At 53.3% G+C, this 15,505-nt stretch overlaps 5 protein-coding genes across 5 annotated transcripts; 1 reads left to right on the top strand and 4 right to left on the bottom strand.

The window, feature by feature from the left end:
• Nucleotides 1–47: 47 nt before the first annotated feature.
• QC763_203338 (uncharacterized protein) lies at nucleotides 48–755 on the bottom strand (the record flags this gene model as incomplete). The annotated part of the gene is made up of 3 exons (XM_062909371.1): nucleotides 48–239; nucleotides 301–552; nucleotides 708–755. The coding sequence occupies 3 exons, from the start codon at nucleotides 753–755 to the stop codon at nucleotides 48–50; spliced, it is 492 nt and encodes a 163-aa protein (XP_062768145.1).
• Nucleotides 756–3,177: 2,422 nt separating this feature from the next.
• On the bottom strand, nucleotides 3,178–4,878 carry QC763_203335 (uncharacterized protein). Its single transcript, XM_062909370.1, has 3 exons — nucleotides 4,393–4,878; nucleotides 3,601–4,334; nucleotides 3,178–3,530 (listed from the first exon to the last, which is right to left on the bottom strand). The coding sequence occupies exons 1-2, from the start codon at nucleotides 4,459–4,461 to the stop codon at nucleotides 3,759–3,761; spliced, it is 645 nt and encodes a 214-aa protein (XP_062768144.1). The 5' UTR covers nucleotides 4,462–4,878; the 3' UTR covers nucleotides 3,178–3,530; nucleotides 3,601–3,758.
• Nucleotides 4,879–5,214: 336 nt separating this feature from the next.
• On the bottom strand, nucleotides 5,215–8,076 carry QC763_203332 (uncharacterized protein). Its single transcript, XM_062909369.1, has 2 exons — nucleotides 7,546–8,076; nucleotides 5,215–7,465 (listed from the first exon to the last, which is right to left on the bottom strand). Exons 1-2 carry the CDS (start codon nucleotides 7,669–7,671, stop codon nucleotides 6,443–6,445), a joined length of 1,149 nt encoding a protein of 382 aa, XP_062768143.1. The 5' UTR covers nucleotides 7,672–8,076; the 3' UTR covers nucleotides 5,215–6,442.
• Nucleotides 8,077–8,842: 766 nt separating this feature from the next.
• QC763_203330 (uncharacterized protein) lies at nucleotides 8,843–11,316 on the bottom strand. Its single transcript, XM_062909368.1, has 2 exons — nucleotides 10,870–11,316; nucleotides 8,843–10,800 (listed from the first exon to the last, which is right to left on the bottom strand). The coding sequence occupies exons 1-2, from the start codon at nucleotides 10,957–10,959 to the stop codon at nucleotides 9,250–9,252; spliced, it is 1,641 nt and encodes a 546-aa protein (XP_062768142.1). The 5' UTR covers nucleotides 10,960–11,316; the 3' UTR covers nucleotides 8,843–9,249.
• Nucleotides 11,317–11,532: 216 nt separating this feature from the next.
• NUT1 (mediator complex subunit) lies at nucleotides 11,533–15,007 on the top strand (the record flags this gene model as incomplete). Its single annotated transcript, XM_062909367.1, has 5 exons — nucleotides 11,533–12,397; nucleotides 12,460–12,716; nucleotides 12,765–13,881; nucleotides 13,930–14,904; nucleotides 15,000–15,007. Exons 1-5 carry the CDS (start codon nucleotides 11,704–11,706, stop codon nucleotides 15,005–15,007), a joined length of 3,051 nt encoding a protein of 1,016 aa, XP_062768141.1. The 5' UTR covers nucleotides 11,533–11,703.
• Nucleotides 15,008–15,505: the final 498 nt, after the last annotated feature.

Genomic DNA, 15,505 nt, shown 5'->3' with positions numbered 1-15,505 from the left:
ATCATTCACCAACCACCCCTTCTACCTCCCCCCCTCCTACCACCCTCCTAAATCCTCCTAAACTCCCTCATCTCCGCCTCCCTCTGCTCCTTCCCAAACAAAACAACCCTCTTCCTCGCAATCATGCTCTGCCAAACCCTCCTAACCTCCCCCCAAACCAAACCCACCTCCTCCTCAGCAGCCAAGACCCCCAGATCCTCCAACCAAGCCCCCCCATCCTTGAAAATGAACCAGTCCATCTGCCACAGAACCAGCCCCGAAAAAACCTCGTTCAGCACCTCAGCACCCGTACACCCGCACATGTGTTGGACGAGCGTGCTCGCTTCTGAATTCGCGCCCGCGCGGCACCAAACAAGCGCGCAAAATAGCGCGGTAAGTAAGAATCTTCCGGATCGTCTCGAGAGCGGCAAAGTTCCCGTGGAGGGAGAGGCTGGAGGTGCTGGTGATCTGGGCGAGGGCCGTGTTGACGCTCTCGAGGATGTCGGGGATGTTCTTGGCCTTTTCGGTCGGGGCTTTGAAGTCAAACTCAGTCAACTTTTCCGAGAGGGTGCTCTAGATGGGAGTGAACATGTGTAGGTGGGTGACGGTGGGGGGCCGGTTGGTGATGGTGAGGTAGGGGTCCATAAGAGGGGCGATGTGGTCCCGCAGAGGGGTTTAGCTTTTGAGATCTCATGGCGGGTGGGTTGATGGTTGAAGGGAAGACTTACACGGCCTATGAGGGCGAGCTCGGTGGGACTGGCCTGATACTGGTACATCTTGGCAATGCTTGATGTTAGGTATTTTCACGTTAATTGTGGGACAAAAACGGGTGAAGACAAAAAAAGTAGCTTCAAGACGAAAAAGGCGGCTTCAAGACAAGAAAATAGTGGCTTCAAGACGAAAAGAAAACTTCCAATGTGAGAGCTGTGAAGAAGAGAAAAAGAGAGGAAGAGAGGGAGAAAAAGCCACAGGAACGAAATATATATACCAGAGAGTCTTCTCAAGTGGCCCGAGCGTTTTTCTATCAAGGCAAGTGCCAAAGCCGTGTTGTTGCCTTGGACTTCAGACGAACAATGACGTATTGTCTTTATTCTCTCAAATAAGGCGGAAATTAGGTCTTCCATAAGTCTAGATAAGAAGACATTTTCTTGTGCGCACGTGCCCTCTTTTTCCTGTAATTGCTATTGGGGCAAGTGCCATGGTCGTATTGTTGTCTTTGACTCTTAGGGCATCACGTGGAACTATGTATTGTCTTCATAGACTCGGAAAACTCTTACGCAATCTCTTCGGTGAGTCTAACAACTTACCTTCCCACCTGCCACCTTTCGTCTGTATTTCTTCGTATTGTTGAGCAATAACAACAGCCCAGTCATTAGTAAAAGCCTGGAGTAGACCCAATGCAGAGGCAGCGTATGTGTTGTCTTCAACGGTTCAGATGGGAATATGACGTACAGATATCATGTAGCATCAACAGTACAGGGAAAGAAGCATTTTATTTTGCTCATGTGTTCGGTTTGTGGTGGTGCAGATTAGTAACAATTTCGCACTCGGAGGATAGGGGATGTTTGTTTACACCCCCTTTTTATCTCCCGGGCAACCCCCCTTTTTGTCCCCATATCAATGTAACAAAAGACCATGCATTTCCCATACTTCAACCCTTTTAATCATGTTTATTTCAACATTCGAAGACTTCATCTACGCTTGAAAACGTAAGCCGTGAGGAAGCAGTCAAATGGCCTAGAAGATAGCTACTGGCATGCCAAGAAGTTGCCCAACAAAATAGCTAGAATAATAAGATTCGACGATCTCCAATATCTCATGGATTTAGTTAGGTCTTTTCGCACTTAACAATACAGTAATCAATATATTAGAACACCACACACACCGACTCAATTCGGATCTGATCTTCAAGTTCCATGAACTGTCTATGTACAACCGGAGCGGATCCTCGCCAGGACCAGGTGTATCAATTTCATATACAAGTGGGTTATCGAGCAAGTTGAGAGGTGATACATCAGTGTGGAGCATACTGCTGGGGTTGATATTCCATCGGATGGGATCATGAAGCCGCTTTATAGGGTGAAGCATGCGAGATTTATACAGTAACGAGCTGTAGTACTAAAGGTAGTGCCGTAGAGTACAGATAGCTTCGTTGTGCTCAGGCGTGGATTGTAAGGAGCATATGGAAAACACCAGGTAGCACGGTTTTTGGGATTATCACAGGCCTCATTATTAACGACGTGAAGGTCTAGGCTGGTTGTGTGCCCGCCTGGGAGGGGGTGAAGGGGTACGGGGAGATGTGGATGGGGTTTCAACTACCCTAGGAAGACACAATGGAGTTGTGACTGGTAATTCTCGCTGTGATATGTCTTGGGTCTAGTCTTTCACGCATTGTGTTCAATGAACGTGGAATAAAGTATTTTTTACAAAGAACCTCATACAGTACAATGAATAGTCATCAGTCCAGCTAGTAACCAAAGAAATTGCTGTATATCCCTTCCCTACTCTGGTCAAGCTTTCCCACGATATTTCCCTCGATCATTCCGCCAAACCTCTTCCAAAATCACCCATTCAGAGCAGAAAAGGATTCGGAGACAACAAGGCCGACATCGCTTCATGGAAGCTTTCATCCTCCTCATCGTCAAAGCCCTCGCCGTTCCCACAAGAGCAGTAATCTTCCTCATCAAGGTCGTCGCAATAACAGCAGACACATAGGCCCTCAAACATGAGCGTCTTGGGGGTGGCTCCATACTTGATGACTGCGGCATACACGCGCAGCCAGACCTCCCGGAGACCACCACGAAAGAACTCCCTTCTGTCGGGGTGGCCGACTGGCGCTTTGTCCTTCACAAGCTCCATCAGAGCTAGCACGCTGCGCTTCGTCCAAAACTCATTCGGCTCATCCGTTTCGCCCTTGACTAGCTTGTAAATCTCCTCGTCTTCAAAACAGTCCAAAATCTTCACCATGTTGAAGGCCCAAGTATTGGTTTGATCGGAACCGACATGGAAGCAAATGGCATCTCTCAGTTCATCGGGGCAGCATAGGAGATCTTCCAGAACCTTGCGACAACTCTCCAAAGCAGCTATCTTGGTGGCGAGAAGGGGCTTGTAAAGGTTCTTGAGCTCCATATAGAACTTGGTGAGTGCCTCGTCCGTGACTTCGGCCGACTTGTTGGCATAGGCGTGAACACTAAATCCGTGGCGGTAGGTCTTGCGGATACGATAGCGATCGTTGAGGCCGCTGTGTACAACCCCGGCAACTCGAACCCAGTCTTGGGCCATCGATGATTCGGCCGCAGCCTTGATCTTCCGGACGGCCCTGAGCGCAGGGATTACTGAGGCATGGGCGAGAACTGTGGAGGTCATGATCTGCTCGAGAATAGAGGGGAAAAGGAGAGAGACCATGTTTTTGAGCTCACCCTTGGTCAATTTTGCCTTGGGGGCTCTGTCTTGACCGGCTCGGACGAGGAGGCGCTCTCGGAAGGCCCAGCCAGGTCGGGCTCAAGTGATGGGCTCTGCGAGGATGAAGCCTCAGCCGGGGAAGGTACAGGCTCCAACAAATGTTAGCCAAGGAATGCTATCTTCTGGAAAACCAGGCAGAGATGGGCAAACAGGACTCACCGAACTCTTCTGCCGGATGGTCACCTCGTGCTTCACAGCCTGCGGGATCGTGGTTGCTTGCACGCTCTCATACTTGAACTGAAAGGCATGGTCGATCCAATGACTGAAGACCTTTTTGTCCATAATCTCGTGGAGGAGACACAGGCGCTTCATGTCTTTCATCCACTGAGTAGGTGTCTCTGCTCGCCGCATCTGAATTTGCCACACTTGAGCTTGCACATGTCATCGCAGTTCAGATGCTTCAACACCACCATCAATTTAATGTCCCAACTCTTGAACGATGGCTGTCGGGATCGAGCGCTCAGAAGAGGCTTGGGGCAGCGGAGAATGCTCTCCAACACAGCCCGCATACCGTCCAAGGCCGCAAATTTGGTGGCGTAGAGCGAGTCGGGCGTGATCTCAGCGGTCATGTAGTTCAGAGCGGCATCGATGTCGTTGGCCAACTTCTTGGCGTACTTTCGGACCCGTGTGGGACGATCTTCGGCTGTGGTGGGGGCAAGAAGCTCGTGATATTTTGCACCCAGGGATCTCTCGATTGCCTTGGTCATTCGGGCAAAGTCGGCAACAAGTGTTTGCTCATGGGCCCGGATTTTGACAAGTGATTGGTGCTGCTCGACGACCATATCGGCAACATCGTCAAATTTACGAGCAGCATCGACGATGATTTGCTCATAGGACTTGGGCTCCAGGCCGGAGACCAGGGGGGTGATGTCCTCTTGGGTCATCTCAGAACTCTACCAAAGGGTCAGTATCAGTGTCACTCGGGTTCAATGAGTAACAAACACGACTTACGCCCGCGTTTCTCTCAGCGGCTGCCTTCTTGAGGCGCTGCTTCTTTTTGGCAGCCTTGGACGAGGGCATCTTTGCGGTAGAGTTCTCAATGCCGGATGCGGTCGGGCCTGGTGTTGAGGGAGAGAAGATCGAGACAGCAACGGGGGTGTGGAGAAGAGAGTCGGAGAGGAAGATAGAAAGGCGGACAATGAGCGAGGCCTCTTTGAGTCGTTCCTGCCCACCGAGCAAACGGATTCACAAGCATCGCGGGGTGTCAGCCAGCCAGCGAGATCCCATGAATAAAGGCAAGAGCAAACAAACACAGTGGGCCATGAGGTCATCTGCCTGCAGACATCGCTCCTGCCTGCCATTTGATGATTATCTCCCGTTCGAAGAAACGGATTATCAACGGAGAAAGGGCCAGTGTCCTCCCCAAATCTTGCGATGTGAGTCAGGTACATTTTCTGGCATGATAAATCCCAGGAGGCATGGCCAAAAACTAAAGTGATAATACATCCTATTCACAGCCTGGATATCGGTGGGTGGTGGAGCAATGTTGTTGGGGAAGGACAACCCATCTTGACTTCTAGAAACAAAAATATTTGTGTGCAGTTTAACAAGTGATAAATATTTGGCCGTTTCAAGGTTAGACTGTCTAGACAGGACGGGCGTCTTGGTCGGGTTTGTCGAGGAAGGGGAAAATGTTGGAGCGGGTTCCGGCGGCTTGGATGAGGAGGCACGTCGTAAAAGCAACGAGAGACACCGCTACTATGAATAGGGCCTTCAAAGATGGTTGATGGGCCTTAAACGGCTTCAATGATAGTCGAGAGGGCTGTTAAGACGGTCGGGGGCGTACCTCCCATCTTTGAAGCCTTCGTTTCACATGACAGTCTCCATATACAGGCGTAAATGTTACAAATCCCTCTGTACCACTTGGAAGAGAAGACGGAGATGGTAGGATAAGCTCACTTGAGATTTACAGCCTGAGGGCATGCTCTCAGGCCCATTCCGTTGGGCATCGAATTTGCCCACGCCTTACACAAACCTGGCATTGCCATTCATCCTTCCCCCTCATGCACCCCATCCTCTTCCCACTCTTCCCACCACTTCAAGGGTTCCCAATACTCCCAGTCTTTCCATTCCTTCTGCTCCTTCCGCGTCTCTGTCTTGCTTCTCCCTTCAATCCTAGCGAGGTCCGTCACGAGATTCTCAATCAAGCCTTTCTCAATATCCTCATCATAGTAGTCGCAATTCCAATCCCTCCTAATATATTTTATATCATCCTTCCACGTAATGGCGATCCCGTCTGGAAGGGTTTTCTTCTTACCATAGAGCCGCTCGAGTCCCTCGTCATCAAAGAATTCCAGCATGCGTATCATTTTCTTCCACCACAACCCCCTCTCAACCGCTTGAACATGATACACCGCTTCTTCATTTTGACCCTTTCGGTACAACGTGCTCTTGAACATCCTGCGAAAGGTCTCTATCCCATTGAATAGGGTCTCGAAGTTGGGGTGGGCCTGAATCAGACTAGCGATGTCGGGATGGGCCCCGGCAGCAGTCAACAGAAGGGTGGGAAGGAGAGAATTGGGGAGGGCGGAAATTATGTCCTCGAGCTCGGCGGAGTCGAGGGTCGTCACGGTGACAGGAGAGGTCTCGCTCGTCGGGATGGTCTGACAGAGGTTGGTTTGCGACTTTTACCTGCGACATGAAATGCGACTTGGAGGTTGGCAGTGACGAGGCAGGTGCGGTAGACTGTTGTGAGCTGGCATGCTCCCTTGGGAGCTCCCCATCTTCAGTTGGCCTCTTATGACAATTCATGCCTACCGTTTTTCTCCCCGCCAAAGACCCTCCATGGGGGGTTTCACGCACGTACTTTCCGTTCCTAGATACCTATGAGCTACCACCCGGGGGCTCCGGACGAGCCTCTCGTCAGAACATCCCTCACAGAAGTTTCCCGAGACTCTCCGAATCCCCATGTAAGATCCGCCCACCGAAAAGTCACAGCACAGATAGATACAATAAAGTGAAGAGCAACGCGCTAAACAAGACCCACAGCCTCCTACCTACTTTATGATCTCGAGTCGCTGCCCAGGTACACATTCTGGACGGTCCCGTGAAAGTGCAAGTGAACCGAGACCCGTCCAGGAGAACGGGCCTGACGCTTTCTTGGTCCCTGCCCTGCGTCCACCCCTTCATGACTCCTCTTTCCAGTTGCCTTCTCAGCAGGCCGCGGTTCTCCTTGACCGTTCCTGGGTTCTGCTTCTCCCGCGGCAGACTGAACGGCTGCTTCCCTGCCAGCCTGGGCCGCCACCTCTTCACGTGGCTGTGCCACGTCCATTTGCACCTGCGACCGGGACCGGGCTGGTGAACCAGCAAGCGGAACAATCTCCTCCTCATCTTCCCCATCCTCAAACACAGCGATGGCGTCGTCGACCATGCCGTCCTCGACTGTGCCGTCCTCCGTGTCAGACTGCAGGGCCGGCGCTGGATCGCTCTGGCGGGGGGAGACGAACATCTCTTCCCTATCCTCCGCCACCTCAAGCAAACCGAAAATCTCACCAAATAGTTCACAGTTCATCACCAGGCCCACAAACAAGTCAAACTCCCACTGCCAACGGCGGCTCTTGAATATACGACGGCGTTCCGCCCACGTGCAGCAGCTGAGTACGTCACTCATCGGGTCGACCCATTGCCGGTATTCTTCCTCCGCGCTTTGACCGAGGACATATTCCCGAAGATCTTGTCCTATCAATTTATTGGATGTCACGATCCAGGACAAGACTTGTATGAGCAGGACGGCAGCGCGGTGTTTTTTGCGGTAAGAGGAGGCTGGCTGGACTGCCTTCACAATGCTTGTGTGAAATCTGGTAATTTGATCGAGTGCCGCGTCGAGAGTATAGAGATGGACGTCATTGACTGTCTTGAGAGAGTATAGCATCTCAAAGATGGCGTCTGCCTCCTCCTGGAGTGTATCCCACTTGTCGAGTGCCTCCTCATCGAGCGTCTCCTCCTCGTGTGCCTGTGTAATAGTCCGGGGTCCCGACGGTTGGATCTCGGACTCTGATGGGCTTAGGGATCGAGGGGACAAATCCTGACGCAAACGTTAGAACAAAAAATGACCTACCCGGACCGCAACGTGGGAAATGGAGCACAGAGTGGTCGACTACTTACGAGCTGTTTGGCCTTCTTATCTCCAAGTGCCGCAGACATCTCGGTTTGTTCTGGCCTGACCTCTCGGCCCAGCTTCTTGACAAGATCCGCCTCACGCTCAGAGCCGAAGTGGTCATGCAAAGACATGGAGACGAACAGGCTTGGATCGGTTTGGGGAACAAGTATTCTGATGGAGATGAATTTGGAAAAGAAAAAAAACCGAAAACTAGTAAGAAAGAAATTGTGTGGGAAATTTAACTAACCACCATATCACAAGCCCCTTAGCAGTGCTCCACCTATAAACTCAATATCCTCACCGGAACCGCCACGAGTCCTCAAGAAGTGCAAGCCCTCCCAGACTCTCGACCACGCTATCCAGCAACCACAACCAGATAATTACCAAAAACACCGCCCACGCCCATGCACGCGCCCACGGTTACGTCTGCGGTTACGATTGCGATTGCGATTGCGATTGCGATTGCGCCCGCCCATCACCCCCCTCCAGAAACCTAAACACCTCGCTCAACTTCCCAAACGTCCCATACCGCCTCCTAGCCTCCTTAACCGACTCCCTGACCTTATCCTCCCACCTCCCCCCCTCCACCACCACCTCCCTCCTCAACCGCACCACCTCCTCCTTTGTCATCTCCTGATACACCCTGACAAACACCCCCTCCCACCCCGTATGCTGTCCCAGCAACCTCAAAATCTCCTCCCTTTTGTTACCGTCGTCTGACGACGTAAGCACATCAAGGATACTAACCCTCAAATTCTTCAGCGCGCTAAACTTAGTCTCGTAAGCAGAGTCATAATGCACCTGATCCACCATCTCATCCACCACCCGCACAAGTTCCTCTTTGGCGTCTTCGGGTACCATGTCGCAGTACCAATCGTCGACTAGTCTAGAGCGGTGGGGGTTGTCATGGAGGAGGGAGTGCGCCTCCCTGGCGTAGCAGTCGAGGGAGATGGGGGAGGGGGTCTCTTGAGGGGTCTTGTTCTTCTTTTTCATCATCTTCTTCCTCTTCTTCCTCCGCTTCTTCTTCATCCTCACTGGCCACATGCTTTTCCCACGGGTCCAGGTACTCGTGATATGTGGCGATGCGCTCGGAAACGTCCGGATAAGCAGTGGCAGCCTCCACGAGGATCGAAGATCCGAGCTTGTAGGAAAACGTGGCTATCATTTCGAGGAGTTCAGACCTCTCATGTTTGGGCAGGGACCGGGAGGCGGGAGGCGGGCGGCGTGGCGGCATGATCGCCAGAATGAGTCGACGCGCTGCCGCTTTGCTGGGGGAACAATAGACTCCATTGTTCTGGTGAGGGTATATCAGATCAAAGGCACAACAAAAAGACAAAAGGTGAGGGAGGAGATATTGGTTGATTGATGTTGATGTTGAATTACACATAAATAGGTGAGCAGGGGTCCTACAATTGCCCCGGGCTTCGTTGGCCGGGCAAGGGCGGGACCGGTTGATCATGTTTCGCGTTAGATTGACGCGTTAAAGTGGAAATCGGTTGACCGCTGGACAAGACCATCTCAAGCCAGGCGCTACAAGCTGAAAAGGTGGCAGATCAGAAGAGCAACCACAGGCGAGCAACCTACCTACCTACCTATCCAAGAAAAACGGTTACAGTGGCAAGCACCTCAGAGATGGAAACCCCAACACAACCAATATTACCTACCGCGTCTGTATATGTGAACAACTTACCCCATTGCACCTTGCCCGCTCACTTCTGCAGCAGATCCAACACCTCCCTTATCTCCTCAAAGAGACCATAAGCATCCGCCTCGTCCGCCAACTCCTTCGCCTTCTCAGGCCACCTCTTACCGTCCACGTCCTGGACCTTGAGCCTCTCAATGTCGTCTTTGCTCATAAACTTGTGAAGCTTCACGAATTGCTGATCCCAGTCCTGGCTGTCCTTCTTAATCTCATGAGCCAACGCGCCTGGCGAAGTAAGAAGATACCAGATTATCTTCCAGAGGTTTGTCACCCCGCTGAGCTTGGTGCCATAGTCGGGATTCTTCTTGACCTGCTTGAGGATCTTGACAACACATCGTTCTAGGCCTTCAGCCGCGTCGCCTGACCGATCATATTGCTGGCGTGCGTTCAAACGGTCGTACTTGACGTTAAGGATGTAGTGGGCTTCTTCAGCCAGATGATCAAAGTTCAGGGAGGCGCCCTGGGCGTTGCGCTGGTTGTCGTCTTCGTCATCGCGTTCGTCGTCATACTCGTCGTTTACATCATAATCCTGCTCATAGACTACGGTTTCCACTGAAGGCTTGACTGGTTCTTTGGTTGGGGCCGGCGGTACTGGTTGGTCACTCGTCTTGCCATACTCGGCAATCATGTAACCGATATCCGGATGCATTTGGGCCGCAACAGCAAGAAACTTTTGGGCCGCAAGAAGGTCAAGACTGGTGATTATTTTGCTGAGCTCGGTCTCGGTGGACCTAGGCAACATGGGGCTGACGTCGTCCAGAGTTAGATGACTGCCGGGACCCCGGGAATCTTCTTGAGGGGTGTGTGAGTCCCTTTCTTGAAGGAGGGCCTGGAGGGTCAGGGGCGTCTGCGATTCCGTCGGAGCTCCAGACGCTGGTGAATTATGAGCAGCCTGTGAAGTGTGCGGAGATTGGGATGCCTGTTGAGCCTGCTGAGCTTGTTGAGCCCGCTGGGCTTGCTGGGCCTGCTGGGCCTGCTGGGCCTGTTGAACTTGCTGGGCCTGCTGGGCCTGTTGCGCCTGTCGGACCTGTTGCGCCTGTCGAGCCTGTTGCTGAGCTTGCTGGGCTTGTTGAGCCTGTTGCTGGGCTTGTTGAGCTTGGTGAACCTGTTGAGCATGATGAGCTTGCCGAAGCTGTTGAACATACTGAGCCTGCTGAGCCTGCTGTGCCTGTTGCACCTGTTGAGCTTGGTGTGCCTGCTGAGCCTGATGGGCCTGATGGGCCTGATGGGCCTGCTGGGCTTGCTGAGCCTGATGGACCTGTTGACTATACTGAGCGGCGTAGATAGAAGTCTGCGAGGCCTGTGAAGCGTGCATGTACTGAGGGTACTGGGAATGCTGTGCAGCCTGGGCGTACTGTCCAGCCTGGTACTGGGACGCCTGAGGGTACCCAGACCCTGTCAAGTCTTGTGAGGTTTGACGGTACTGTGGGTTCTGGGCATGTTGGGAAGACTGGTAGTACTGGGTTTGAGCCTGTTGAGGCTGAGCGTGGGCATACTGAGGTGCCTGTGAGTAGGCCGGTGCTTGAGAATATTGATATGTTTGGTAGTATTGAGGGTTCTTGGTCGACTGTTAGTGGGTGAATGAATGATGAGGTGAGGTGAAATGCGTAGGTGGGGAAATACTAACAGCGTGCTGATTGGCGTCTGACCCAGCATCGTCATCAACTGTGTTGGCACGCTGCCGTTTGGCGGATGGCTGCATTGAATAGGGATCCATGATGGGGCTGGTGAGCGGTGTTTGGGGTGAGAGGAGGATGTTAGGGAGAAAATAAATGAGACGGGATAGAGTTGGTCGGTCAAAAGCAATCACCGCTAAGATAGGAGTGGATCGCACAAGGGGCCGTGCCGTGGTTGATTTTCTCTGCTACATGAGGTGCTACACAGGGCTAAAAGAAACAGGCAAGGGACATTAACCACTGGGCTGGTCTTGATTTGGATCAGAACAAACCAGGAGCACTATGTATGGTACGAGGTAAGACTGGCCTCTTCAGGGTGTGAGGGCTCGGTTCATCAGCTAGGTGCGATAGCTATGGCAATGCCTTCTGGTTGGCAATGGCCGCGATAAACATGGATATCATCACTCAAAGCATCGTGACACGAGATGGAAATACAGAAGGTGAAAATCAGAGGTTGAAGTTAAATGCTTGGTAGGTGCACAGACCACCCGGACACCAACTGCTGCGGGCCGAAGCTTGGGTGGGTCTGGATCTCCAGGGCCCCTGTTCTTCCCCCGAAGAGCCCCACTTCCCCAATCCAATGGCCTGCTGGGCTGCTGCTCAATGCGCGCGCCGCAACTCTCCCTCTCAATGGAACTACGGCTCCAACAAAAGAACCCATTCACACACAAAGAACCAATGGCCCAGTACAGGTGACTACTCTCTGCGACCTGCTACAGCATACGATAGCCACGATACATGCCATAGTTAGACACCATCTCTATGTCACCCCGGCCACCAGCCAAATGGAAGGCCCCGCGACAGCAGGCTCGAGCTTGACAGGCTTGCCTGCAGCCGTGGCCCGATGGGAACAGCTCATCACCCGCGCCAGACTCCAACGTCTCGATCCCGACCAGTTCGGCGTCTTCTCCAAGATCCTCCTCGTCAAGCACCCCCTACCGCCCGGCCTCATCGCCGAGCTCCTCCTCCGGCCCACCGCCGACAACAATGTCGCCCTCGACCCGCGAGCGCCTCTCTACCTCACGCACCTTATCAAGCAGAGGCGCGTTGACACCGCTTCCGTCCTCAAAGCCCTCTACAAATACTCAACCATACACACCAAGATACACCCACAACCAGAAGACCAACCGTCCAAGGAACGAGATGCGAGCGCGCCGCGGCGAAAGAAGCTGCAACGATGGACATCGTCATACTCCTCCGAGGCCATTCTCTTTTGGCGCCTGGCGCAAACAGTCAACCAAGGAATTGGGATCAAGAGCGGCAGGGATGTCGTCGAGACATCCAGGATGCTGGTGAGGTGGATGGCCTTGTTCACCGAGGCTGCGACCATCTTTTCGCAGGATGCTTTTGGGAGCATGCACAGTTTGAATGCCAGTAAGCTGGAGATGGAGAGGTCGCGTGAATCATTCATCATGTTTTTGAATGCCTTCAGCGCGCACCCAACGGTACCAAAGACGTTTCAGATTCCAGCAGCCAAAGGTACGCCAGTTCCCCCCTTTTGGTGGCGCCGAATGTCCCCATGCTAACTACTGATGCAATAGGCATCAGGAAACAGCTTTCGCAAAGTTTGGAGGCTTTTCTGCCCTCGATCATGCAGGTCAATCCCTCGATTGCCAGCCAACTCGACATGTTCCGAGCACAGAGTCTCGCGACGCACGATTCGACCGAAAAGAAGGACCCGGCCGTTTCAGACATGAACAGCTACATGGACAACGTGATGGGCTTGGAAAGCTTTCAGGTCCCCGAAGTTCCCATCGCCAACACCCGAGCTGGGTTATATGTTTACCTGAGCGCTGCAGTACGTGTTGGTCCGGTATCTGATGGTTTGTGCGCTAACAAGTGACAGCTCGTTGGGCGCCCCATGATTGATGATGCGGCGCTCTTCACATATCTACACAACAGATATAGGGGTGATGTTCAGCAAGCAGCCGTCCAGTTGATCTTGGCATCATTTGACGTCTTGGCGAACGCCGTCTTTCGCAACGAGGGGGCCAAAGCCGGGCATTTGCTCAAGTCTTTTGTGGTCAACAAGGTGCCACTGGTTTTGGTTTCTCTTGCGCAATCCTCGCCATTATACACGTTCAATCCCGAGATTTGCATTACCGAGGCGTTGGGTCAGGTGGATACAAACATCTTCCCGACCTTTTCGGGCATGTTTGACATGTCCTCCAACACCGGGTCGTCGTTTCAGGACTCGGTACGACAAGACTTTTGCTTTGCCTGCCAGCTTCACGGGTTGTTGTCCCAGACGGCTATAGAGAACCTTTTGGGAGACATTACCTACCAGACGCTGCCGGACGAAGGGCGTTATGTCAAGGATATTCTGGTCCAGTCGTGCCTGCAGGACTCGGACAGGACGCAAAAACTGATTGGGGAGTTGGATAACATGAATGGGAACGTGGGGGCGGCTGCGCAGGCGGTGGTGGAGGTGATTGGCAGTCTCTGTAGAAACACGGAGACGATGGCTTTGAAGCAGTTGTGCGGCCAGTTGGCGAGCAAGCCGCTGTCGTTAGATATTATGCTGCTCTTCAGTCCGGCGCAAAAGATTTTGCACCCGCTGCGGGAGCTGATTGATCATTGGGGGGGGTATGATGAGGAGCAGGGGGAGTACCAGCCGGTGTACGAGGAGTTTGGGTCGGTGTTGCTGCTGCTGATGGCGTTTGTGTATCGGTACAACCTCTCGCCGGCGGACTTGGGGGTGAGGTCGCCGGATTCGTTTGTTGGGAAGCTGATTGGGGGAGGGCATGCTGTGAGGCTGCTTTCGGATCTCAGTCCGCAGGAGCATTCGCACCTCAATGGGTGGATACAGGGCCTGTTTGCGGAGGGGGGGTTGGGGGATGAGTTGATGGCTTCGTGTCCTCCGCAGGATTTCTACTTGCTCATGCCGGTGCTTTTCGGGCAGATTTCGGTGGCCTTGAGCGCGGGGTTCTTGAATGAGGAGACGCTCAAGAGTGGGCTTGAATGTGAGTTTCATTTTCGGTCTGGAATATGGATGATACTGACTGCGGCAGATTTGGTCGAGGTCTTTTTGTTGCCCTCGCTGGTTCCAGCCATTTTATATCTGTCCAACCAGCTCTGGGCGGAGGGCCCAGAAGGGCAGAGGTCCATCATCAAGATTCTCCAGCTGCTCATCCGGCCGAATTCCATCTCCAACGAGGCGTCGGCAATGTTTCAGTCAGTCCTCAACATTGTCGCCAAACCATTGGAGCACGCCCTACGATCATATCAACGCTCGGACCCCAAATCTCAAGAGGTTGAGCCGCTGCTGAGAGCCATCAAGGAGAACCTCACGGTCTCGAGGCGAACGGGCGGGGCTGACCATGCCGAGCTTGAGTCGTGGACGACGACGCATGGTAACCACACGCCTGGGAGTCATCCGAATGCGACTGCATTACCGGGCGGTCTAGCAGCAACAAATCGACCACCACAGGCGCAGCACCCGGATGGGGGGATCTCGGCTGCGGTGAGGCACACTGTTCAGAGCCTGGTGAATTGGGTCCAGCAAGCGCCGCTGGGGGGGAATACCACGCCGACGGCCTACACCCACCGCCAGACGCTTGCTGCGCTCAAGCTGCTCGGGGCAAGGCAGCTTTTGACTGTGCTGCTGGATGAGCTGAAGACGTTGACGGAGTCGGGGCAGGGGAGCGTGGCGTATGATGTGGTTTGTTCGCTTGTCTGCGCGCCGGATGTGACGAACGATACCTCGTTGGCTTCGTCTGACACGCCTAACGATGGGACAGCGGGCGGGGCGGGTGCCTTTGCCGCTGCTCCACCGCCGCCGGTTCAGAGGAGGTTGACGCTGAGGGAGGTGCTCAAGCATGAGGCGGATGACTGGAAAAGGATTCAGAAGCAGGACCCGGTCATGGCGGAGACGGTGGTGAGGTTGTATAGGCAGGTTGAGGGGCAGATGGAGATGCCGCAGACTGCGGTGGCGGGGCTGTTGGGGCAGCAGGATATGGTTTCGGGGTTGGGGTTGTGGGGGGGATGTGATGGGGGATGCTATGGCTGCTGCTGCTGCTGCTGCGGTTCAAGGAGTTGGGGATGGGGTTAGTGTTGTTGAGGGGATGAGTATCGATACAAGTGGGTTAGGGGGGGTGGATAATAATCATGACGGAGGGGTGGATTTGGGGAGCGCTGGGGGGAGTGCGATTGGGGGGGAGGAGGGGCGGATTTGGATGGGGATAATATCTTTGGGGGGTTGCCAACGTTGGTGGGGGCGGATTTTGATGGGGGGGGGTTTGGGGGTTGGGGGGATATGGATTTGACTTGAGGGTTATGTCAGAGGATGGAAGGGGAGTTTAATAAGGAATTACCTCAGACAAGGGAACTATTTGGGGTCGATGTGTTGCTCTCACAAATGTTGCTTTGCTGGCTGGCACGGAGTCTGGATTTGAGGCGAGGTCAGCGAATGTGTACTTTTGTGTCGGTTTTTTTTCTTTTTTTTTCTCGGATTATGGATGGTGGTATGGGAAATGGGTTGAGGGATGTCTTGGGGTTGTTGCATGTGTGTGTGTGTGTGTGTGTGTGTGTGTGTGTGTGTGTGTGTGTGTGTGTGTGTGTGACGGTTATGGGGACAGTTGGATTTGA

The sequence above is a fragment of the Podospora pseudopauciseta genome, assembly GCF_035222475.1.
Source record: "Podospora pseudopauciseta strain CBS 411.78 chromosome 2 map unlocalized CBS411.78m_2, whole genome shotgun sequence".
NCBI lineage: Eukaryota > Fungi > Ascomycota > Sordariomycetes > Sordariales > Podosporaceae > Podospora > Podospora pseudopauciseta.
The sequence above is the reverse complement of the archived record's forward strand: the minus strand, read 5'-3'. Positions and strand labels throughout refer to the sequence as shown.

Bases quoted from the DNA above. Each gene is read 5' to 3' on its own strand.
- QC763_203335 (XM_062909370.1), bottom strand. From the start codon at position 4,461: ATGCCCTCGTCCAAGGCTGCCAAAAAGAAGCAGCGCCTCAAGAAGGCA. The intron at 4,335-4,392 runs GTAAGTCGTGTT...ACCCTTTGGTAG, and splicing joins CCGCTGAGAGAAACGCGGGC to AGTTCTGAGATGACCCAAGA.
- QC763_203332 (XM_062909369.1), bottom strand. From the start codon at position 7,671: ATGTCTTTGCATGACCACTTCGGCTCTGAGCGTGAGGCGGATCTTGTC. The intron at 7,466-7,545 runs GTAAGTAGTCGA...CGTTTGCGTCAG, and splicing joins ATAAGAAGGCCAAACAGCTC to GATTTGTCCCCTCGATCCCT.
- QC763_203330 (XM_062909368.1), bottom strand. From the start codon at position 10,959: ATGGATCCCTATTCAATGCAGCCATCCGCCAAACGGCAGCGTGCCAAC. The intron at 10,801-10,869 runs GTTAGTATTTCC...CAGTCGACCAAG, and splicing joins CAGACGCCAATCAGCACGCT to AACCCTCAATACTACCAAAC.